The 25,352-nt window shown below is 40.0% G+C and overlaps 1 protein-coding gene across 8 annotated transcripts in view; it reads left to right on the top strand.

Moving 5' to 3' along the window:
- Nucleotides 1-264: 264 nt before the first annotated feature.
- CDC42BPA (CDC42 binding protein kinase alpha) overlaps nt 265-25,352 on the top strand; it is a 189,954-nt gene continuing 164,866 nt past the window's right edge. For 3 of the 8 annotated variants that reach the window (XM_056356775.1, XM_056356779.1, XM_056356780.1), the window contains exons 1-2: nt 271-1,257; nt 2,040-2,264. In XM_056356775.1, coding sequence (XP_056212750.1) covers nt 2,069-2,264 — 196 coding nt within the window. In that variant the 5' untranslated portion in view covers nt 271-1,257; nt 2,040-2,068. Of the gene's footprint in view, nt 1,258-2,039; nt 2,265-25,352 lie in introns of all 8 variants that reach the window. The other 5 variants (XM_056356781.1, XM_056356782.1, XM_056356783.1 and 2 more) reach the window with 4 other exon arrangements.

Below are 25,352 nucleotides of genomic sequence, written 5' to 3' on the forward strand. Positions count from 1 at the left end.
AGCCGGTTTACGGCTGGGTTACAGGGAACATTTAATCCCGCACAGCAGCCCGAGCATGTCGCAGCCCTCACACCTCTCTAGGGGAGTGCTGGAGGGGCTGCGGCCATTCCCCGCCCCTCGCAACGGCCCCGTTTCGGCGCGGCTCCGGCCGCCTGTTGCCGGGGCGGCGCGGCGGGCTGCACCTCGCGGGCCGGCCGGGCTGCACCCGCCATCAGCTGCCCCGTTTTCTGTCACGTTTTCAGTCGTCGAAGCGTGAGGCGGCGGGGTCTGCGTTCGCACCTGGAGGTCGGGGCTGAAAGGCTCGGCGGAGAGAACCGGGGGAAGGAAACAGCGGACAGGGTCCTGCTCCTCCCGCCCTTAGTGAGGCTGTGATTTTTAATGAAAGGAGTAATTGCCTGGGAGACGGGCCGGGGGCGGCCGGCGGCGGGCCGAGGCGGGGAGGCGGCTCCCTTCAGCGGGGGGGGAAGGCCCCGGAGGGACCCCCGGCCTGGCGGGTGGGTCGGCTCGGGGCAGCCGCAGCCCGCGGGGCGTTGCGCGGCGGCCTCTCCTCTCCCGCCCTCCCTTCCCTCCGCCCGGTCCGCCCGTATCCCTGCATTCCCTGCTGCAGCACCCCCCTCCTCCCCTCAATCCCATCAGTAGCGGCGGCCCCGGGCTCGGCTCCCCGCGCTGCGGCGGCGCTCGGCGGCTGCTCCCCCCCGCCGCGGCCGCCATGTTGGGCTGCTGCGAGCTCGGCGGCGGCGGCGGCTGCTCCTGCTGCTGCGTGTGACCGAGGGAGGGAGGGAAAGAGGGAGCGGCGGGGGAGAGGAGGGCGCGGAAGCGGAGGGGAGGGAGGCCGGGCGCCGCTGTTACCCCTCCCCGCCGCCTCACGCACGCACACACACACACGCACCGCGGGAGGATGCCCTTTGCCCGGGGGGGCGAAGCCGGGAGAGCATCTCGCCGCCGGGAGTGAAGCCGCCGCCGCCGGGGCCTCCCGGTCCGCAGCGTGCGGCCGGAGCGGGGACGCCGGCGCTTTCCCTCCGCCCCAGGAGCGCACCCGGAGGAGAAGGAGGGCGCCGTCTCCGCCGCAGCAGCCGCCGCCGCAGCCATGGGAAGGATTTGACAGGGCTCGGAGCGCTTCCCAGCCGCCCCGAGGCCGTGCCGGCGTGTAGGGGCGCGCGTCCCGCCCGCCGCCCCTTGGCGCAGCGGAGGAGAAGGGGGGCGACGATGAAGACTTTAGTTTTTTTCAGTCACTGAGAAGCCTTAAAAGGAGACTCGGTAAGGAGGAGGTGGAGGACGGGAAAGGCTGCCCGGGGCAGGACGTGGCTGCGCCCTGAGGAGGGGCGGCCGGGGGGGCCGCGCCCCACCCCCACGGCGGGTGCGATGGCCGCGGAGGCGCTGGCCGCCGGGCCGGGGGCGGCAGCGGGGGCGGCGGGGCTGCGCGGCCCCCTCCCGCCGGTGCGCGCCCTGTTTTCTTTTTCCTTTCGTCTATATAAATGTATAAATAGGTGTGTTTTTAGCTCCCCATCCGTTCTGGGCGGTGAAACGCTTGTGCGAGCCGGAGGGGGCTGTTAGACTTTAGTGATGCGCTGGGGCTCCCCTCAGGATCGTGCTGCATGATCTGCATTTGGAATGAAGGAGAAGACCTTTTTAAATATATAAGTGTGTATGCCTGTGCACGCACGGTGAAATCGGTGTCAGTCAGTCTTGGTTGAATTTGAGTGCAGTTGTTATTTCTAAAGCATCAGGAGTGGCCATACGTTGTGGGGTTTTTTTCCCCTCTCCCTTCTTATTAAGCGTATTAAAACGTTTCGGATTTTTCAGGATAACTATTTTCTTAAAAATTATGTATGTACAGATATACACGCTGTATGTGTGTGTCTGAAACTCATAAGGGTTTAGTTGCAGACTGGGAACACCGAGGTGGGCTGGAAATTAAGCACCACCACAGTTTGACACTTGGTAAAAATACTGTTGACGTCTTTTTAAACAACAAAACCCTCAACATATTTTTTCTTGTTTTATTTTTTTCGTTTTTTTTTTTTTTTTTTTTTGCGAAGTAATAATAATCATTAAAAAAGAAACCCCAATGCAAACTGAAACAACCATGTCTGGAGAAGTGCGTTTGAAGCAGTTGGAGCAGTTTATTTTGGATGGGCCAACTCAGACTAATGGGCAATGCTTCAGTGTGGAAACCTTGCTGGATATACTCATCTGCCTTTATGATGAATGTAATAATTCCCCTCTGAGAAGAGAGAAGAACATACTTGAGTATCTAGAGTGGGGTAAGTTTGAATGTGTTTATTTTGTGTACATCCGTCCATGTTCCTGTCTGCTTGGTATGATGTCTGTTATTTATGTATAAGAGGGGATTGTTTATAACTCAGTGTTTTACTGGGTAGTGTTATCAGTTTTACTGTATTTAAAAGTGGTGGTGGTGCTAAAAAGAAATCCACATTGGTTATTTGTCTTTGAGGTGTGCATGTAAAACATACATTCTTCTTTTCTCCCCCCCCCCCCCCCTTCTTTTTTGACATGGATCAGACTCTGGTACACAAGGTATATGTGTTTGCCTTCAGGCCCAGCTATTGGATTTTGAATCCTAAAGTTGCTGGGAATATATAAGGGTTGAGGGATAAATTCTCTGGTGCCTGGAAAGAAGATCAGTACTCAGTCCTCTTGATTTGCATCTGCAGTCAAATTTATACTGTTTTAAAATAAAGGTGTCAATCAACAACAAAATCCTTCAGTTCTCTTAAACGACATGGATTTGAAATATCTGTGAAAATGGAGAAAATGGCATTCTCTTCTTTAACATAAAACCATCGCTGACTTAATTAGGTTGATATTCCTGATGAGGAAAACAAGTTGGAAAGCAGAATGAAATTGTGTGTGTCCCTCGCCTTAGCACCCTTGCCATTTTCTTTCTTCCTTTTGGGAAGATAGGGTTTTGCAGATTTTAAAATGAAAACAGGTGAATGGTAGCACTCCAGTTCTTAAGTTGTCACAGAACTAGTTGTCTCTGTATTTTTTCTTAATTTGTTTTCTTCCCCCTCCTAAACATAGATGCAAAACAGAAGATGCAGTCTGATATAAGAACCTTGATGAGAGCAGTTACTGTATCTGACCTTCAAACTTCAAAGTCATGCTGCACTTCTGCATTTACATGCAGAACCATTTACTACCTTTGCTTGGTAGTAAATACATCAGCAGGCCTCCTTTATTAAAAAAAAACCAACAAAACCCAGCACATTTTCAAAACATGTAACTGGCTTTTGATTAAGTAGCTGGTTGAGCTTTTAATGATGAAGTCACTGAGGAAAGACATTGTTTTGATAACTGATCTCACAACTTGAGGCTGATATGTGTGTGTTTTATTTTCCTGCTCCTCACTGTAGTCATACTGACATCTAAAGGACATCTGACTCAGTAATTAAGTTTCTTGTACTGTTCATATTGCATTGGTCTTTGTTTTCTTGTTATCTGAAGGAACAGGCAATACTTAATGAATTCTGGCTAAGGAGGAAATATTAATTAAAAGTACTTCTGAAGAATATTCCCTTTAAAACTGTTGCTGGCATACAGAAGCTGTGAGAGGCTGGGAAAATATGGATGCTCCAAGGGTGTTTTGTATGCAGGAACTTAGTGTAGTCTGCAGCAGATCTAGCCAGCTGATATCCTGTAAAAAAAATAATAGTAATAATAAAGTTAACTGTATCAATATGATCAGAGAAACCGTGTGTTTGGGACCCATCGTATTGGGTCACTGGTAAGTTCAGTGGTGGTTGTTTGATGGATAAATGCATCATTACAAGGCTCTGACGGTACCTGAATTTTTCTGTAATAAACTTTACAGGCTGCTGATGGAAATAATACACTGTTTTGGAACGGCTGGAATAAGGTTTCTTGCTGGCCTATTTTTTCTGCTACTTTTCCACTCTCATGCTTCAGCTGTGCCTTAGTGGGACTCTTGAGCTTCAGACAAGACCAGTTGCTCCCATTTTCAGGGCTGAGTTGCCCAAGTCCTCTGTCTGTTCCCAGCTCTGCTGTCAGGACTTCTACCCTGAGAGTTTTTTTCAAGAGGGTTTGTGAGGAGAAATGCAAGAGCAACAGTTTCTAGTACTTGCCTTTGGAAGTGTCTGTGTGGATGATGGCTCTCCTGCAAACACGAGTTTTCCCTCCTGAAAGCCAGCCCTCCTAGTGAAACTAGCTGTCTCTGGGATTTCTGTTGAGATCAGGGGGGCTGACAAAACCAGGTTCCTGCAGAGGTGAGTGTACCCTCTGGTGCGCTGGAGCATTGAAGTTACTAAGGGTATCCTGTTCTTTGATATAATTGTGACCTTGCATATTTTGCTCCCAAAAAGGGGAAACAATGCAAGTGGCCGATTAGAAAAAGGTTATACGTGTTTTAAAGTCGGAGATGTGCCGAGTAGCGGCAGAAGTGGAAGCTGGCAGGAATCATAGGCTCTGCCCCTGCCTCCCTCAGTGACTCAACGTTGAAGTGCTTTCAGCTCAGTTTTTTTCCAGCTTCCCTATTTGAACAGTAGGGAAAACACCACCAATTTTACACCAGGGAATTCTGAAAGCTGCTGTATGTGAAGCACTCTTCATTTTGAATGTACTGTATAAAATAGTATGTATTAATTTGTTTTTCCCATCAGTGGAATAAAACTTGATGCCAGTTATATCTGCTGGTGGGGGTGTCAGTTGCTGACTTGGAAAGACTTTTTGTGGTTTTATGCCAAGCATCCACGCATTTGCTTTGTTACTGTGAAGAGTGCAATCTGAAATTATTGGGACTGGTCTTGAAATGGTATGAACTGGTATGCTTGTCCATTTACAAATTGCAAAGTGCAGATTTACCCCTGAGAACTGTTCCATCATCTGAAGCTTAAACTGCTTTTTAAAATTATTCTTTGAAGAAACAAAAGGGCTTATGATTATAGTGAATTGTTTTTAAGAAAAGGCTTAATAAATAGCTGTTTGGTGCTCACAGACTCCTGTTGAGCACAAGAGCAAATAATTTTTCCTGCTTTTTGGCGGCGTAGTTTTGAGGTACTGCTGTTTGGTTTAGTGGGGGATTTATGGTGGGGTTATTTTGGGGGGATTGTATGTGGATGTGTATTTTTCTTTCAAAGCTGTTCTAGGTCTGAGATGTTACATTCTACATTTCATCTAAGACTGAATATGCATAGCACAATCTGAATTTTGGGGGGAAAGGTTTAGGAAGTATTCTAGCATGTAAAAGCTAATGTGGTCTTAGCAACAGCCATGTGACTGCTGCTATATTTAGGGGAACTAAGAAGCTTCATGTTTGAGTCCTTGGATCTTTCAGGACTATTTTATGAACTTGTTGTCTAGATCTATAATTTATTTAAAAAATCAAGTAAGGTGAAACAGTTGAGCATCTGAACTGGTTGTTCATCTCCTGTTTTGGTTTGGTATTGGAAGTTTAATTCAGCAAATGGAAAAATTAAGGTCTCTGCAATGTGAAGTTGAGTTTTATATTTTTGTAGGTTTTCAGTCTTTTTGAGGTGCTTGAAATTACATTGGACTAGTTTGCAGTGTCAGGTTAATTGTTTTGTGATTTAGAATCTGCATTACCTCCCAAATCCTTTTTTGTGTATCTTAAAGTAAAAACATAATTACTTTCCCTATATACGTTACTAGTTTTGTGACATGTGAGCAAGATGGTTTGATTTTGTTGTTTGTGTTACATAGGTATTTAATATGCAGAAAAAACTGTGGAAACAACTGCTGTATTTGAGTTCTGTAGGTTAAATCAGGGTATGTTTTGAGATGATGGGAAGGAAATGGGACATTTAGATTTGGCTTGTTCTATGTATTTGATGCTAGCTTTCATTTTTATCTCTATTGGTAGTTGTATTTGTGATTTAGAAAAAGGATTGTCTAACTATAGCAACTGGAGCTTACCAGAAAAACCTACTGAGAATTCAAAGCACTTTGCTTTTTCTTTTCTACATGTGTATGAGTTGCCACAATGACACAAGACTGTGAGGGAGGTAATGAAGGCTGATAAGCTGAACAGGGAAGAAAGATACAGTGATAGAAAGGATCTTTTAGAGATGTTTTTGTTCTGGGAAAACTTAATGGATCCAATTTGAAATGGTTTTAAAAAGAAACTAGAGCAATATTATTTGGGATGCATTGAAGGAAAACTCGAATAAACTTCAAAACGTGCAGAGGTAGAAGGGAGCAAGATGGAGGGCATTACCAATAGCTTGATGAGGACTTGATTGAATCTGTTCTCTTGCAGGAAGGATGTGAACTGTCCTTTAGTGAGTTTTATGTTGTGGGTTTTTTTCTACCAAAGGAGGCTTTGGAAGATGAAATAAATTCTTCTCATTGCACCTCCAGTAGAACTGAAATGTTGTGGTGTTTATGCAGTGCTGTTACGGTCATAGACTGGATTGTCATCATTGGTCTCATACTTCTGTCATCCAGATGTGCAGCATCTCTGGATATTAAAAATGGTTCTGTCACCATAAAACCATTTTTTTAAGACTGAGTTGTGGAGAAGTTCTCTGTGTTTTCTTTCTGGTTATCTCTGTCATGTTTTTTCCTGAGAAAAAATGGTATGCTCATTTTCGAGAGGGGTTTGTTTTTAAATATGAGTGACAAAAGAAAACTAAAACCTGGCCTGTAGACTCCTGCAGATCTTCCGTGTTACTCATCTGTTTGTAGGTCATGAAAAAAATCACAGGCATTTTCAGCTATGAGTTGCTTATATTTTTTTATTTAAAACAGACTTAAAACAATAATCCTTCATTTAGGTCCTATTCTTAGCAGAGACAGAAGTAAAAGACTTGGCATTCAACTTGTTTAAGTGTTCCTTTTCTTTTTTTAAGTAGACTTTGGTGCTTAGTACTAAGACATTAGAAATATTTTTTTGTTTGTTTAAAAATGACATTTTGGGAATTATCTTTGGGGTTTTTTTTCTTACAGTTGTAAAACTGTGAACACCTCTTGGTCTGATTGACATAACCAAAACCAGTTATTAAATTCTTTTTGGGAAGGAATGAGCATCCCGCTTGTCAAGGCCATTTAATGTGCCTAAGCATATGCCTAATTTTAAATGTGAGTTGTTTCATTGCCTGCAGCTGAGGTATGTGGAGGTATGGGGATCTATCTATGTAGAAGTCATTGTGGCATTCTTGATGCACAAATTTCTGTCATTGTTTATGGTAACACTAGTGCTTTTTATGTAAACTGCTGCTTCCATTACATAGCTGCAGCTAACAATTAAATGCTTTTTATTGATTAGGGTGGGAGAAGGAGGTTCTTCAATGCTATCAAATAGAAATGACCTTGAAATCTCCATGTTTCAGAATACTGTGTAAACAGCTTTTATAGCGTTTTATAGATGCAGTTTTATACCAAAGTACTTGAAGAAGGAGGAAAAACTTGCAGGAAAATATGCCAGGAGAACAGTTGCCTGTGTAGACCTTACTCCTTGATAGCTCTGTGTTTAATCTCTGTATCTTTTGAGTTCTGACCTTTTCCACATTTATTTCAGTTTTGATTCTTGTTTTGAATAGGGGAAACTAATTAAGTTTATCAACAGTTATGATGCGATCAAATGAACTGTAAGACCATCCGGTTAATTCTACTTGTTTTGCAATAGGGTTAAAGCCAGTTTCCAGTAGAGCAAGGCATTAACCCACTGTAATATGTTTGTTTCTTAACACATTTAAGTACACCAAGTTTTTTAAGCTTATTTTTACTTTAAACTAAGATTTTTTTTTTAAAGTGTGTTCTTTTTGGTTGTTTTTATTCTTATGGGCTGGGGAAATTTGAAGGTATTCAGAGGCTGCCTGACAAGCTTTGGGGCTTGTGTATTTAGGTTGACTGACTTCTGTCAATGATGTCCTTTTTATTGCAAAGGAGTATGGCTTTGATAGAAAGCTAACTAATACTTCATTTTCAGGAATTTTGGGAATGCCTTTATTCTGTATAGAAATTCCTAGCATGCTTTGGTCTAATGGGGACAAATGGAGAAATACAATTATATGAGTTAGTCTGCTCAGTGGGCATTATAAACCTCATGACAACACAATAAATTCCCTGTTACTAAGACATTTCATGTTAAAGGGTTAATCCAATAGTTTTTGTGGGATGTTCATAACTGTAAGATGTACTGCTGAAGGTGTGTTTGAATTTTTAACCTCTGCATAGCATATGATGCTGTGCGTGTGTGTACCAGATCAAACTCCTTCCTTATCTTTTGGCCCTTCTCTCCTGAACTTTACTGACGTACTCTTTTGTAACCTGTAGCATATTACCAGTTCACAGGTGACTGAAAGAAGAATATTGTGCTGTAAGAGCGGTGAGCTTACTTGGCCCAATATACTGTAATACTTTGTTACAAAAAAAAAAAAAAATATTAATTTTTTTTCCCCCCAGAGATCGAGAGAAACTACCTTAATTTTTGAAGCTCTAAATTATGCCAGTAGATGAGTGCTTGAATTCTGAATAGCAACAGCAAATAAAAGTTATTTCACTTCTTAGTCATACCTGTGGCTGGGTAGTCAAATGTCAGTGGTGTTCTGCAGTTTTCTTGCAAATTGCAGATACAGAATTTCCAGATACAAAGTGGATGCAGGCTACTATTCTGGAAATTAATTTTTCCATATTTTTTTTAGAAAGTGGATGCTGTAAATTATCCTGGATACGTCTTTGCAAAGTATTAACTCATTCATAGCATCTCTAATTACTTTTATACTCTAAAAAATTTGCCATCTCCATTTGCACGGAAAAATTCCAGAAGCAGTTAGATCCTGTTGCCATGCTGTAAAACCTGACTAAAAAAGGTACAGTGGATAACTGAGACAGAATTAAAAGAGAAGGCCAGCTCCTAGACTCTTTTAAGTTTCATCTTTTGGCGAAGCAGGCGTTCCTTCCATAAGCATTTATACTTGTTCAATTTGATTTTTTATTTCTGGCTGAACAACTAGAATATTGTGTTCTACTCTGGCCTAACTTATCTCAACACATTATTTTTCTAAAATCCTCATTAAGCTTGGGAATGCCACTAATGTGGACTAAAATCTTTAAAAAAATGCAAGTGATTTAGGTCAGTCATGTGCAATCTTTTGTTAACTACAAGATTTTTATTTCAAATAGTTTAAACATGACATTAGGCTTAATAACAACTGTAAAAATCTTCTATTCAGATGGGTCAGTTTGCTTTATTTCTGGTAATACAGCCTAATTGGGTTTACTAGTAGTCACCATGGATAAAATCCCCATGAGGTATATCTAGACTCCTAAGACCTTGTTTTTCATAATTCTTCCTTATCCATATCTAGACTTCCAGTTTGATTTAAATTAGTTTTGTTACAAGTGTTGTAGGTTTCTTTTATTCTTAGGGGTCAGCTTCTTAGTGCACCTTCTGTCTGCATCTTTTTGGAAAGATTTTGATCTGAAGCTTGTAGATGTTATGAACTGTAATATTTTGTAGGCCGTTTTGAGAGGGAAAAACCCCAACCTTTTAATTGTATTTTGTTCAGCAGTAGGTATGGTGAATTTAGAGTGGCATTCCAAAGGGGAGAGAAAAAGCATTCATAGATGTTAGTAACAGTGATTACATTTCCTTCAAACACTGTGGGATTAGGCCAGCAACACTTTGCATTTTTGGTCTATTTCTTTTCAGTCTCAGAAGTCTGAGATTGGAGGACTCTGTTGTCCCAGCTTGGGAGCATGGAAGTACTTTGTCCTCAGAGTGGAGGGTACATGAGCATTTTTTTTGTGTAAAATATCTTTTTTTTTTTTTTTAAAGTATTCCCTCACACTGTTGTCCTTGTCTCATCCTTTTAATCTTAAAATCCTACCTTATTTTAGGCTTGTGTGACCACCTTGCTTGTGACGTGTCCACCTGCGGTAAAGGACCCACAGGTCTCCACTTCTGAGTTCTTCCTCCTTTCCTTTCTGTGTGTTTTTCACAGGTAATGCTGTTCCAAATCAAAGTTTAATTGTACTTACCCGTCTAAGCTGAGGCCTCCTCCTCATCTTCCCTGCTTCCATTCCGTTGCTTTTCATCCGAGCAGGTTGTCAGTTTGTCTCTCTAATATGATGTGGATATCCGTGTGTCAGACTGATCTTCCCATGGCCAAAATCTTGGGTTTCTAGATTTGGATTGTCTTTTTTCCTTTGTTTCTCCCCAGTCATCCCCAGGCTTTCATCATTTTGTTGGTCAGATTTGTAATATGGAGATTGTGTGTGGAGAATGGTAACAGAAAGTTGTTACCTCTGTGAGAAATAGACGCAGGATATACCTACAGGTGCACCCACACAGCATTTTCTGTAAACACCCTATATATTTCTTATTAGATCCAGTACGTATCGGTTGATTTACTAACATGAATCATTTCTACTTGTAAGCTCTTACAGAGCTGGGGCCTTGGGCTGTTTGTTCTGGCTGTGAGTAAGAAGTTGTGATCTGTTTTACATTTGTAGTCCAGATAAGAGGTGTGAGAGTATAGCTTCATCATTTTAATACCTAAGACTGAAATAAAGAAGTGATGGGGATGGTGGCAACAATTTTTGTTACGGGACTGCAAAGTAGTTTAAGCAAATGTCGTTCATGCTGCAGGGACACCATAGTCACAAGGTATTTCCTGCTCTTGTTCATTAAAGCTCTTTCACCTTTGCCATGCTGCCTTTTGTAGATAAAGCGCTGTATTTGAATGTTTTGCAGGACACACAGTAACAACAGGAGGAGGAAACAGAAGCTGGAATTTTAATTATAACTCACTGGTTTTATCTTGTGTGGGAGCTGACTTGATGGTGTCTTAAGGCTGGCTAAATCCAGTGTTCTCCATTTTGCTGGTACTTACGTGGGTAGAGGGACATACCTAGTCAAAAACTAACCCTGCAAAAACGTGTTGAAATCTGTTGATCTGGTGGTGTGAAGAGATTGTTCTGGTGTTTGTACAAAAGGAGGGGGCTAGGAGTGTGACCGGCCAGACTTCAGTGGCTTCACCTACTGTAGCGCCTGTGCTCCAAGCTTAGAGGCTGCATTTCAGATTCCCTCTAACATGCAAGGAAGCTACAATTTTGAACCAAGTTTTGACATTACCAGCTTTTTCTGATAGATATTTGGTGTAGAAATTCTGTGAACCTTTTTGTTTCCTTAACAATTGACAAACCTTTTTTTTTTTCTTGGAATGAGAAAATTTCTAATTATGAGTAGGGGTCTTCAAAATAGCTGTCTGATTTTGATGATGACAATTCCTTGGAAGAAGAAAGTGCTGTTGTATTTGTGTATTTCGGGGTATTTGGCATAGTGTTGCTTAGTGTCCTTTAAACAGTTTACCTTGTATATTTTGTAACTGAAAGACAAGGATTCTTATGTTAACACACTTGGAGTAGTTTTGTTCTATTTCCCCCAACTTTTAGAGAACACTTCACTTTGTTCTATTTTTTTGATAATTTAAAAGGATCCCTTTATAATTTTGGTAGGGACTGACAGAAAAGAGACTTGTTTTTGCTGTGATCTGGTAAGTTAAAGGGAAGTTATAGAAGCCACTTCCTATGCAAATATAAATTTGCAGAGAAAATAATTATCATTTAGCTGTGCTGTTCCTGTCCTAAGGTGCCTTATTTTGTTGTGTCATTCCATCCCTAATATTGACTATTTTTACTTTCATAGCTGGCAACCACTTTTGACTAAGGAAAGATGTATTTCTAAACTTAGGTATCTTTGCAAAAGTCATAATTTAACTCTTGAAATAAACTTGGCAAATTGGTTTTTCTGGATCCAAGTATTTAGTAGGCTGGCTTTTTGGTTCCTTTATACTTGCTTGTGTTACTTATTTTTCTGAAAGTAACGGAATAACTTAATGTCTCCCACTGTTGATAATTTAGACTCTCAAAAAGAAAACTCTAAATAGAGTTAAGGTTGCTAAGAGAAAATGGTATACGATGCGTATTACCACAGCTGGTGTGTATTATTTTGTTAACTTGGTATTTCTTGGTTAACTTGATCCTCGAGTTACACTTTGACTTGAGAGATGATCTTGGAACCAGTTGCTTCTGGTGACATAGTTTCTTAGCTACTTCAGTGAGTATCCGTACAAATACGCCATTGAGTATATGCTGCCTGAGCTCATGTTAACACCTGTAAAGCCTCTTCCTGGGTGACTTGACAGAGATGTCATCTGATTTTATTGGTTGTAGCCTAGTGCTTTAACCAGGTGGAAGAGTGCAGCAGGAGCAAGGAGCAGCTGATTCGCTGTCTAGCTAAACTCTTCTTGAATTTTTACATTCCTTTTCTTCAAAACTAACATTATTTAATTGAATTAGTATAATTTACTGACAATATTACATTCACCTTGTGATCCTTGGCACTACCAATAGAAGAGAATCTCTTCCAAGAAATTCTTGATGTTAATACTAAAAATTTGCTTTAATTTCATCATTAACTTTTCTTCATAAGGAAACAATCCAGTCTCAAGGTTTATTGCTTTATCTTCATCATGTAGTTTATGTTGTCAGTAAATGTATTTAACCATGTATATTATTATAGTTATAATTACAAAAGCTTCTTAAACACCCCAAAATCTATATGGTCTGTTGCTGTGTGTCAGCTGGTTTCTAGAGCCTCAATACATGCGGTTATAAAATGTGCTGAATTTGTGGCACTAGAACCTTTCAATGACATTGAACTGTCACATGATTATTTAAAACTTGTATAATTTTGTTCAATGTGATCTTGTGATCCCCCCAATTAAGAAGTACAATGGTAATTGACAATTCTTAGTGATGACTGCTCATGTTCAGCAAAATTAAATTTTACACCCTAGGAGTTAGGCAATTGTTAATTCTTTCTTAAAAAGAGCAACAGTTTCTTGCCTTGTGCCTTTCATTTCAGAGAGGGGTTCCATCTTTTGGGTTTTTTTTTTTATTTTTTGTTAGCTTTTTTCTTTTTCTTTTCCAGTTTAAGGAAACTATTAGAATAAGTCACTGTCAGATCTGATTAGATCAAATTAATTCACTTGTTTGGGGCAAATATTTTCTCTGGTAAAATAGTCATTTTGATGTTACCCACTGATTCTAGAGCAACAAAGAAAACTTTGCTAGATTTTCATGGCGCTTTTGCTAATGTTAGGCTACCATTTGGTTTTGCTTTTACTTTAGATTTTCATTTTCTTTCAGGCACACCTTCTCCAGTTCTTTCTGTATTTCCCCCCTCTCTGGCATGTGAAATCATACGTTCTTACACGGACAGGGTGTGAAGGTCATTCTTAACACTGTTCCAGCATCAAGGGTGCAAAACCATTTCCTATGGGAAGCGGCAGAGGAAACTTGCAGGAGGTGGAAGATAGTAAATTAAATAATTTTGGCAAAGCTGCAAGGATTTCTTCTTGGTATGCCCATCATTGTTTTCAATAACAACCCCACCACCATCCCTGTAAAAGCTTGTGGCAGAATTTTCATTAGCTTCAAGAAAAAACAGGTCAAGCATGTCAAGCTGCACGTTTGAGTTAAGCATAAACACCTGTCACAGGGGTTTGGGGTCCTTTGTGTGTGTGTTTATAAAAGCAGCCTAGCATTTCTGCATTGTGTAATATCTGATGTCCTTTGTTGCTTGGAGTATTCAGATAAGACAGAAATATGTGAAGTCTGTAAGTGTTCTACTTGCCAACATTTGAGCCTCACAATTTCAACCTAGGACTCTACAAATAAACCCAGATTCTTTTTTTTCTCTGTGCCTTAGTGTCCATCTCATACCATATTCTTCTATGCCTGGCACTTCAGGACTTAGGTACTATTTTTCCCTGCTGCTTTTTTCTTTGTGAGATAAACAGGCTCTCTGGTGAAAGTCGTATTTCCCAGGCATAGGTGATGTGTCAAGACTTCAGAAGGTTTAAACTTCTAAATAGGGATGGATTCATCAATGGATCTTTAGGAAGGAGGACTGTCAGTCTTTGAAGGTGTATAAAATTATTAAATAGAAATTCAGATGCTATATGCAGAAGACTCTGTGTGTATACATAGATACAGATTATATGTGTAGGAAAACACATTTTTGGTGGTTTGGTTTGTTGTTTTTATTTACAATAAACCTATCTAGACTTTAGGTGGTAGGCATTGGCTCATACCTGTTAAGTCAAAACTTTGATGTCTGTCTGGTAGGAAGAAGAAAGCATCTGTAAGCCAAATCCTGCTCTCATTTAATGGAGAGAAGTGTGACGTTAATTCACTGATACCTGTGTGGTATTAAAGTTAATATTTGCTGCTGAGCTTTTAAAGAAAGCCAAGCCACTTTCCTGAGGGCATTAACTGGTTATGCATTTAAAACAAGCGTTCAAGTACTGTAGCTTTTTCTAGATGCCCAAGAGAATATTTTCTTTATTTTGCTTAATTTTTTTCAAGTATAGTTTCAAAATGCGTGTTTGTTTCCAAGTTAGGAGGATTGTAAGTGTGGGGGTTTTTTTTTCTTCCAGTAGTATGATTCCTGGTGAGAAAGTAATTTGCGATGATACTGGGCACCTGTGTATATTGCCTTGAAAATTGGTTTGAGAAAAGTCAGTCATTAGCATCTTAAATATCTCTGCAAAGAAACAGAGGCAGAGCTGTGGTTTGTTAAAGGCCCTTAAAAAATTCCGTGGAAAAGCAGTTTCTAGGGTCCAGATTTATGTGTTTGTGTCTTCCAATTTTTTTTTTTCCCTCAAAGTTTTTGAAATGTTGGCTCTGGAAATTCCTGAAGGTGTGGGTGGCTTGTAACTTCTGTGTGTTTAAATGCTTTATTTATTTGCTTAAATTTTCAGTGTACTGTTAGGGTGCTCTTTTTCTTGATGTCGTTACAGGAGAAAGCTTAGAATCATATTCCTGTGATCTTGTTGCTGTGATGCCCTTTCCTCCCCCTCCTGTAACTTTAGCATTGTGCAGTTTGGAGCAGTGGCAATTGTTTTATTTCTCATAAGGGAAGTGCTCTTTTCTGCAGTGGTCTGGTGGATGCTTGCCAGAATTGTGTTTTGAGCAACTGTTTATGTATGTGAACTTGGACCTCCATAAAAAATTAAGCTTCTTTTAACTCATACAGCAGTTTGTTCCTCACCTTCCCAAAATCTTTCCCACAGCGTCACAAAGTATGTGCATGCCACTGGTATTTCAGAAAAGTTTTCCCTGAGTGTCTAAATATTTTATATAAAATGTAACGTGTACATTTAAATTTTGTCTCATACTTACTATTTATGAAATAGAACTGCACTGACTCCAGCTGCATGTAGGGTTTGCTTAGCTTGTGTGGACTTTGGGGAATACTGGTGGGGGTGATGTTGGAGCAAGCAACTGTTAGGCTGCAAAATTCAGTTCAGAGAGGAGAAAGGATATTTGTATATAACATTGCTACACCAGAAACTTTTCCCATAAAACTTTGTATGCTTTCAGGAAGTCAGATACGATGTCAAGAGAGATAACCAGAAATTCTTGATTATAATCTCCAGCTAACTCTGGAAATTATCTCCTGGAAAGCTGTATGTGCGTAGATACTGCTCAAAAAGGTTTCAATTGAGGGTTGAGGCAAGTCCTCTTAAAACTTAGTATTTAGTCCTCAGCTGCGGTTTAAAAGACAGTATAGGTAGGCAATTTCACAGTACGGTTATATCTGTGGATCAGGAAATTCCCCCTCCCTACCCTTCCACCCTTCCTTTTTTTTTTTTTTTTTTTTTCTCCCTGCCTGGTCCTCCTGAGTATCTGCTTCATGCCTGTTCCCACTGCATGCTTGCAAGGAATTGATTTTAAAGCAACTGTGCTATATAAAACTCAACTTTCCACTAAGAATGGATGTGCTACGTTTTTAGTTCATTTTGATTTGGTGTTTGGTGCCTAAGGACTTTTGAACACATTCTGTAGGGTGCCCTGAAGTTGGTTGGTTAGTTAGTCTGTTTTTACAGCAACTTAGTCATGACATGCCAGAAGAGAAATGCTGAATTTTTCTTCTTAAAATATTATTGGAAAAGAAAAATTCAAGAACTATTCATGAGATAGTACTTTGCAGATAGCAACTATCTCCCAGGCACAGTGTAGTTTATATAATACAGAATGCTTTGCATTGGAAGTTATCACTATTTATGGGAGAGTTTGTTTAATAAGGATATTTCTGAGTGATTTCACTGTCTCATTGTAATTTGCATTTACTTCCTGTTTTGTGCAGAAACATTTTGTACAAATCGCTGTAACTTGCCTTTTTGCTTTGCCAGATTTAAATGGCAAAAGTTCTTGAAGTGTCCTGAGGTAGTTATTTATGATATACCTGGAACTGAGGAATCAGATCAGGGATTCAGTTTCTCTGAGTTCTTCAGTGAAAATATGGCAAGGGTTGGAATTTGCCTTCCATGGCCTACTGCCATAGCCAGCCCTTGTGCATACTTTCTGAATGGGGGAAGGAACAGCTGTTCCTCTGCTTTACAGTTGCACATGTAATATTTGTAAATTGACAGTTATTTAGGGTTCTCATTCTTGATTTGTTACAGTAGGACTTGAGAAACTTGCTGCCTTTCTTTTACAGTCAGGTGTGGAAGGTCACGAATGAATTGGTGCTCTGAGGTGATCGGCTTACTAAAATGAATTTGTTTTCTTGCTTGTCTGTAGTGAGTGGAGTTTAGGGTTTTAATCCAGTCTTGGCTTCATTAGCAGATGGATAAAGAGTAACTTTTAATGTATTCTTTGATTGTTTAAAGTGAGCTTTCTTGGGGGGGGGGGGGACACACCCCAAAACATTGGACTTCCATTGGACTTCCTGACCACGTGACATCTGAAGTAATGGACAGTCATTCACACCTGTATAAAATCAAGGGCTGTCAGAACAGTAGTGGGTTTTAAATTTTTAATTTTTTTTTTTTTTAGTATGGTACAGTAACATCTGAATGAAGTGCAAGTTAGTGCAAAACCAGATCCCGTATCAGTGTTTGTTCTGGAGAGCTTCAATAGCTCGTTTGTGGTTTTCCTGCTTGTAAATAATGCAGTTATCCCATCTCCTGCTCAATGTTTTTATTCTTTGTATTTTCTGCTGATGAATGTGTCTGTTTCTCTGAAGTATACCAAGGAAGAGTACAGAGCTGATGACTTGCTCATTTCTTGACCTAAATCCCAACTTGCACAGAAGAACTTAATGTTCTGGAGGTTCTTGCATCCTTTCCCCCTTCTCTTCACAATTTCATGTGACAGGGGAAGCTTTCTTTTATGTAATACTAATATAGTAAGTCCCTTCCATTCTGTGAGCTCAGTACTCTAGTAGGTGAACTGCAGATTAAATAGAGAGTAATTCCTTTACTCATCACTTTGAATGCTTTTTCCCTCTTGCTTCTTGTGCCTTTAGCTGGTAGCTGAGACTGAATTGCCATGCTCAAGAATCTCCTAGGCTTTGTTAGCACAGTCAAAATAATCTTTGTTTTAAGGTATTTTAAGGTTTTAAGGTACTTTTATGCACCAAGCACAGTAATACTTTTCCTGTGGGTTGATTTAATTCCTCAGAAATGTTACTGCAGATGGTTGCACTGGAAAAAAGAAGCATGTTTCTCTCTTGTGACTTCATTAATTGCATAATGTACCTCATTTTGGGGCTGATTAGTTGAGAAGAGTAGTTAGGATTCAGAACTGAAATACTTGGAGTAATCCATTAGTATTTTCTTTTGATGTTGTTCACAGTGTTAAGAGAAGGACAATCACAAGAAGTCAATGTGATAATTTTTCTTTTCTTTTTCTTTCATGCCTGATAGCTCAGGAAGGAAACCTTACTGTGAAAAGAGAATTTGATCTGTTGACATTTCAGTGGTATTGCAGAGCACTGGCCTTCTCGTTGTGTTTGGGGCACTGCCCTCTTCTGCACAAGTGCAGAACCAATAATGGTGGTTCAGAACCACCTTTCCATGTTTGTTGAGAATTACAACCCATTCTTAAACCTTAGCACTTTGATGTGAACTAAACATGAAGCCCAAAGCCTCTGTTCCCCCAGTGTATGTACCTTGCATTAGAGTGGTTTCAAATTGGTGACAGGACAAGTAGGACCAAATCTCTCTTGCCTAATTCTCAGAATTACTCCAAGTGTGTTGTGCATTGAGTATGACTTGAACAGTATACAAGGATTGTCTTTGAGCTGTTTGGCCAGGGATACAGTTTCTCCTGAATTTGGGGGATTTGTGTTATGCGTGAAAGCGTGCCCCCACTACCTGGCAAATGACTGAATCTCAGGCAGCCTGTAATAAAACCAGGAGCTGGTCCTCCCTGCCATTTGGAAATGCAAGGCCTAGATCATGACTATGTTACTTTTATTTTCTTTTTTGTTTGTTTTTTGGTTTTTTTTGGTTTTTTTTTATGTCAAGTTATGTTTTGAAAGCACTTGTGGAAATAGAATCTTTCCACACTCAGTGGATATTGAACATTTTTTGCCCAGCCTCTTCATTGTTGTTCCAGTGATAAAGATTTACAGCTCAGCTCCATAGCTTGACATCTGCATACCTGAGGGCAGTGAACTGAATGTTGGGTGAAATGTATCAGTGATAGCAGCAAAAAGCTTAAGAAGTTGAAGAAGGTGTATTGTGTAGGTGTACCTTGTTGAGTGGCCAGGAGATTTTTAATTATCTCTTTTTCCAGAAATACAGCACTGGATGCTAATGGTGCAAGAACTGAGTGAGGAACAGCAATGTAGGTGTTATGAAGTAATTTGGCTGCATGAAAGCTCGAGCCGATTCTGGTTTTGCATTGAAGGTCAGGGAATTCCTCCTAGTCTGAAAGAAAGAAAATGTATCATTTATAGCTTTAGCCAAAATAGCCCATGTAGTACGTTCTTCTCAAATGGGAAGGTAAGATGCATTCTGGATTGAAATGGGGAGTCTTTCTGGAAATTGCTTTGCGGGTTAATGACATGCCTTTCTATACTTTTCTCTACTTACGGGCACTTAAGCATAGAATATGAAGTATCAGAATTCAGGAGGAAGAAGCTGGAGGCAGCCAGTCTCTGCAGATCCCCTGACACATGGTGAGGTTTAAGCATGCTGCAGAGTAGAGGAGAGATGTTTGCCGCACCTTCCAGGGGCTCTGCCAGGTGTCAGGCCTGAGAGTGTCTGCTTCAGAGGGCTGGTAAAAATTGAGTTTAGGAGCAACTTGAAGATCATTTTCCTGTAGATGTATCCTGAATGTTATGTAAGTGGGTTTTGAGTGAAAGTTTTGTTGTTATTTAAGAGATTACTAAATGACTTGAATACAGTAAATTCCTGAAAATTAATTTTGTTACTGGTATGTATCTATGATAGAAATACTGAAAGAAAAAATAAAAATTATATAAACACAAACTGGCAGATTAATAATCTATGTTTGTGTGTCCTATCTTTGCCTGTAGCTGTGTGATCGTGGTGTTCTTCCTGTGCCACCCTCCACCCCCACCCCCTCTATCCCTTAGGATAGGGGCTCTGGGATTTTGTTGGGGAGTAAGCTGTCAAAGTTAGTAGTTAGGTAGTGAATAAAATTGTGGTTTGCAGAAAAGGAGGTATTTTTTTTTATGGGGGAATTGAATGATGCTATGGAGAATTTGATTCTCTTGCTGACTGCTATAGAGGGTTGTTTTTTTTACATGATGCTGGATATTAACCACTTATTTTGTATGCAGTCAGTAGCTGTGCATTCAGTAATTATGCATTCGTCACCATGTGGATCAGTTAGTTGACTTCCTGTGGTTTGATGTGAAGAGTTACTGAGAACTCCCAGCTGTCACTGAATTCAGTTGGAGCTCTGCTTTAAACTGTAAAGCTCTGTATAATACTATGCTCTAAAAAGTTCTTATATGGAATTCAAAAATTATTTGTTAATATTGGGTGACTGCTTTCCCCCTGAATTTATTATGTCCCAATTCCCTTTGTCGTAAAGGTGGTAATATCTCTGGCTTTTTGGAAGGCTATTTTGAGAGGTAAAGTATTTAGAATCCTACTATAAAAGAGTGCATGTAACAAATTCTGTGAGAATTCACAAGTCTTGATGTGAATAAATAAGATGTACTGTTTTCAGGAAGCACCTGAATATATCTTATCTGAGCATTGGAAAGGTGGTAGACTGTTGTTATTTGTATGTCCATGCTCTCTAGTTTGTCCCCATCCCAGACTTTAATAGTCTTCAGCATTGATATCTTAGCCCTTATTTCTCTCTTTTTCTTTTCTTTGACCGTTCTTTGTCCCATCACAGTTTTGTTCCAGTGAATTGTCTTTCCGTTTTGTTTTGAACAGAATACTCACTTTGTAAATTGTGCATTGTAAGGTATGTATGGAAATCATATATATTTACTCTATTGTTGCAGCTGTAGTTGATCAGGACAGCCAGTTTCTCTGAACCTAGTGCATATAGTTTTTGAAAACAACTTCTGTTTTGGAAGAGATGAGTACAATTTTCTGAATTAAAATGAGGTGTGATGGAGCTGCTGATAGATGAAGAAAGGGAGAAATCTATGTAAAAGCAGGGGTGACAAGTTTTGTTTGGCTTAGATTCAGTGTCACTATGTTTTGTAGATAGCTAAGGAGGGGGTGTACTGTGCTTAAGATAGTCAGTGTTAGGGAAGCGCATTTTAGAACGCATGTTTAAAATTACTGTAGTTTCAGTGACAGCGTGTAAATGTATTTAAAGGCTTCCAGGAAGAGCCTAAATTAGAGGCTTTCTGTCATGTACTTCTCTCAACCTTTAGGAGAGCATAGTTCAGCTTTTGCTTAGCGTGCCTGTCAGTTTGCATTATCAACATGTTGCAGCTGATGCTGCTGTATCTTTGAACATCGAAAGGTAATTCTAAAGCCATAGTCCAAAATATTTTTTTTTCTTGTTCATTTGTGGGAGGGATGAACTTAGGGAAGCTACAGCTGCAAGATACTTCAGTTTTTAAAGTAATGTGCCTCAGCCAGTAGGGAAGGAAGCCAGTGTTTCAATTCCAGCTCCAGTCACTTGTGGCTAGAAGACAGCATCCAGGCCCAAAGATAAAGGACATTCTGTATCTCTTCTGCTTCACCATTTTTGGGAAAAGAGCACTATGTTTTCCTGCTCCAGTAGTAGACTTTGTAGTAGGAACATAATTTTCCAAACCTTAAATTAAGAAGTAGCATACCACCGATCGTCTTTCCAAATTCAAAGTACTGTTTTTTGTACTTTCGTCTTTTAAAATCTCACTGCTACAGAACAAAACCAAAGTAAGTTGCTGCTTACTTAATCACAAGAATATTTAAAGCTGCACTCATGCCATTGTGCTGCAGTTCTGGTATAGGAAAAACCTTCCTTTTGTTGGAGATGTGAGCGTCTTGAGACCCTCTTCTCTGTCTTGGTAGGTACACTTCTAGCCCTGGTACTCTTGCTCAGATTCACAGAGTGCAGAACAGAGGAAGCAAGCGTTCAACAGAGGCAGCGGGGAGGATACTTTCAGTGATGGCCAAATCGTTAACTCTTACATCCATGCAGCTACTTCCATGCTGTTCGGAGAAAGGAAACAAACACTATACAGGTTATGCCTTAAACTGTGCTCCCATGTCACTTATTTCATCATCAGCCTGTCTTATTTAAAGTTTTCCTTGCCCCTGGTAATTCATTGCTGTCATCTTTTCCAGACCCTGAGCTTGGAAACTTGCACGCCATGCATCTTACACTAACTTTGGGTAAAAATCTTTAAGTATACTTGAAAAGATAGTGCATTAATACCAGTATTGGATACTCGATCCATAGAGTTCCTGGCAGCCTGTCTGTATTTAGTGTAGAAGTAGTGCTGTACCTGGAGAGAGATAGGTGATAGTGGTGCAATTATATAGGCAACATGAAGGTTGCTGAACCTTGCTAATTTGTGCAGAATGATGCAAATCACTTAGCAGATCTAGCTAGGGAAATTCAAGACAGATTTTATTGGTGAATTAATATGATTTTTCTGATCATATTTTTTGACTGCTTCCATAGAAGTAGTCCGGAACCTGGAAAGGCAATACTTCTGTTTAGTCCGACAGCAGATTTGCAGGGTATGGGAAACTATCTACTGGACCTTCCTGATGCTCTCTTGCAAGAGTGAATTTTCATGGGATAGGTTTACCATATCAAGTTTACCTAAAAGAGAAAAGAATTGGCACAGCCTTGTATTTTTTCTGCAGTGTTTTATGAGAGTATCAGTCCTCATGTTTGATTCTAATCAGATTCCTGATACCTGCTTTCTCTGTTCTTTAGTTGCAAAATGTGGGCTTCTTGGGAATCTTGAGAGTTCCTTAGCTGTAGTATGTGATGTGCTTTGGAGAACTTTACGTAAAATACAATGTTTAGTATTGAAAGTTTATGGCTTTCAACTAATAATTTAATCTGGATCTCTCTCATACCCTTCTCCATTGATAGTCTCAGTGGGACAAAGGGTCTTTAGAGCTAATTGTGGTGAATCTGTTGGATCTTCCAGTGAGTGATGCTCAGAGAACACTGGGAGAGGCCAAGTCATGACCTGTGTACCTCGTATTCATAGGGGAGCTAAACAGTACACTATGGAAGGGCTAAGCCTTCAGAGATGTCCAGAGCAGTTTCATTTATTCTAACCTGCACGATACTCACCTTTTAATCAGAGGTTTACATGAAGTGTTGTGCAGTGTTGCTGTCTGCTTAGTTCTGTGAGAAGCACCTAAGCTACAAGTACACCCATCCTTACCATCTTGAGAGAAGGTTTTTAGGCTATATTTTGCTTATGGGTTTTGTTTTTTTTTTTCTTCTGGCTACAAGCCTTTTTCAGCTGAAAATGTGGAAAGTGGCACAGATACAGAATCCAAAAGAAATCTGAAACGGTTCAAATGTCTTGGCATTTCTTTTAGAAGACTGTATCACCTGTTGAGGTATTCAGATCTAGTCACTGTTTTTAACTGTTGTCAGCTACTTGATTTATTTTTGTTTGTGGGGAAACAGTAAAGCTTGTACTGAAAGTAATCCTTTAACTTGAACATTTCTGTTCTTAAGAACAAAACCAAAATCCTCATGACTGTATTTTGCTCTCACCGAAGAGCTACCCTGAGGTATTCATCGATGTTTTGACCGCTCCTGATGCGAGTGCCAAAGAGGGAGCGCTGCAGCTTGTTCTGTCTTCACTGTTCATCTCATGCAATTCTAACAAAGTGATAGAGTAATCATAATCATGTTGGTGTTGGTATTTTATAAACAATATGTTGTTTTAAGGTGCACATATGAAATGTAATTATTTCAAATTCTCTAAAGAAATTAAGTTTTTGTAAAATAATGGAAACATGTCAATTGGTGTGTGATACAGAAGAAAAGGTGTGTGGTTTTTTGACGTCATTTATGCCAGCTCCCATGACTACACGCAAAGGAGTTACTTTAATAGGCTTGTACAAAACTTCTGAGTTGAGGCAAACACTGTGTCATTGCCCAATTCATAATATTTACAAAAAGTCACTCTGTGTGCTCAGATATGACTGCAGTATCATGCAAAGCTTGTTAATTAATGTTTTAAAAATATTTTTGAGATAAATTGCTGTTCTTTAGCTGCTCTAACAAAAGGCAAATGGCTTTTCTCTTACGTGTAGCCAATTTTTTGTGAAACAGTTGTACATACTAATTTTGTTATACTTGTTATTTAGAAATCTTTTGGGCATTTACTGATAGGTGAATAGTTGTGCAAGAAGAAAGGATGCTCTGCTATAAAAATAAGGAGTGTTTAAATGTGAAAAATAAATGTTATTAAATAAAAATTTATTTAATGATCTGCTGTCCATTCAGGTAAAATAGGATTTGCAGACTTCTGAAATACAGATACACACTTAAAAAACCCTCAAGTAAAACAAAATATATGTTGTTATACACAGAAAGTCTGCAATATAAAATCAGAGCTGTGGGAATTATTTTGGCATATGTCTTTTTGTTTTTTTCAAGACGACCTATCAGCTGGATTTTCTTTTGTGTTTTCTTGTGTTATTATGTCTGAAGGCTAACTATCAAAAACTTTTCAAAGATTGTTGGCGATTTAAAATCAGGATCATTTATAAAAATTTTTTTTGTTTGGAAATTAAATTATGGGTCAAAAAAATTGAAGGAGGGTGTTGCAATGATTAGAAGTATATACTATTTTTAATTCAGAAAAGCTGTTCCATAGTGGTGAAATGTGACTCAAAATGCTATATGTTTCTGAGCAGCTTCCTTTTCAGGAAGGCACAGCCACGCTTGATTTTGTTTTTGAAGTTATTCTTGCACTGCAACGGGATGCTGGAGGCACAACTTTCCATAAATGGATTACAGCCAACTGGAATTTGATTGTGGGGGTCCAATAGGAAGTAATTAAATGTCTGAGGTTTCATTTACTTGGGTTCATTTTAAGTACCTTAATGGATGTCTTTGGTTTCGGAAGCCTGGCCCACAGCATCAATAGATAATACTGAGTGAATGGCTGTTCCTAACGAGTGAAAATGGTGTTTTGGTGGTGGTGTTATATTTGAAGAGCCTGATGTAAAGGCAACTGAAGTGCTTTCCCACTGACCTTATTTGCTAAACCAAAGCTAATGCTAATGCACGGCCAATAAAGACGTCAGATGGCTGGGCTTTCTTTCAGGCTTCAGAAGTAGTGTTTGCATATTGCGTTAGAGGCATATTTTATGTTGCAGTATGGGATGGCTTCTTTTGCAGCTTGCTTGTATTATTTATATCTCTCAGAAAGGGCCCTCCATCTCCTGGCTGGGGGCTGCAGGGCAATCCCCCGCCTGCAGCTCCCTCCTTCCCTGCCCTCCGTGTCGCAGGGCCCTTCCTCACATTTCTTTCCCTCACACCTCGTTGTCTCCGTGGTGTTTCTCACCCTTCCTTAAGCAATTCCTTAAGTTTTCCTCAGGGTTCCGCGGCCGAGGGGCTGGGCTGGGCCCTGCAGCAGGCAGCTGCTGGACTGGCCTCACCGCACAGAAACTGCCCCGTGGCCCCCGTGCACACCCCATCCTCCTTCATATGTGAAAATGGTAAGAAGTAGCCAAGGATCAGGGTTAAAGTTGGTTTTGTTACATTGGATTAATGATCCCTTCATAAATTTGTAATTAGGCAAGTAGGAGAGTATAGGTCAAGATGACTAGCACTGAAATTAGATGGTGTTAAATTATCCACGTTGCTGCACACCCGTGTCTTCTATCCCATGGTGCAGCAGAACTTAGAATTGTAACTAAAATTTATCTTACTAATTCAAACAAATGAAGGATATATTAATTATTTTTTTTCTTCTCCTTATGATGCTTTCCAGTTCTAGTTGAAAATTAGTTGTGTACTGTGGAATCAACTTTGAACCTTCAGGTTTTAGGTCACGATACATTATGATTGAAGTTTATCATTGTTGCTTTCAGCCTTTTGAAGTGAGAGTTTAAAAGTTAACTTAGGGACTT

Source organism: Falco biarmicus, chromosome 12, assembly GCF_023638135.1.
Source record: "Falco biarmicus isolate bFalBia1 chromosome 12, bFalBia1.pri, whole genome shotgun sequence".
In the NCBI taxonomy this organism is placed as follows: domain Eukaryota; kingdom Metazoa; phylum Chordata; class Aves; order Falconiformes; family Falconidae; genus Falco; species Falco biarmicus.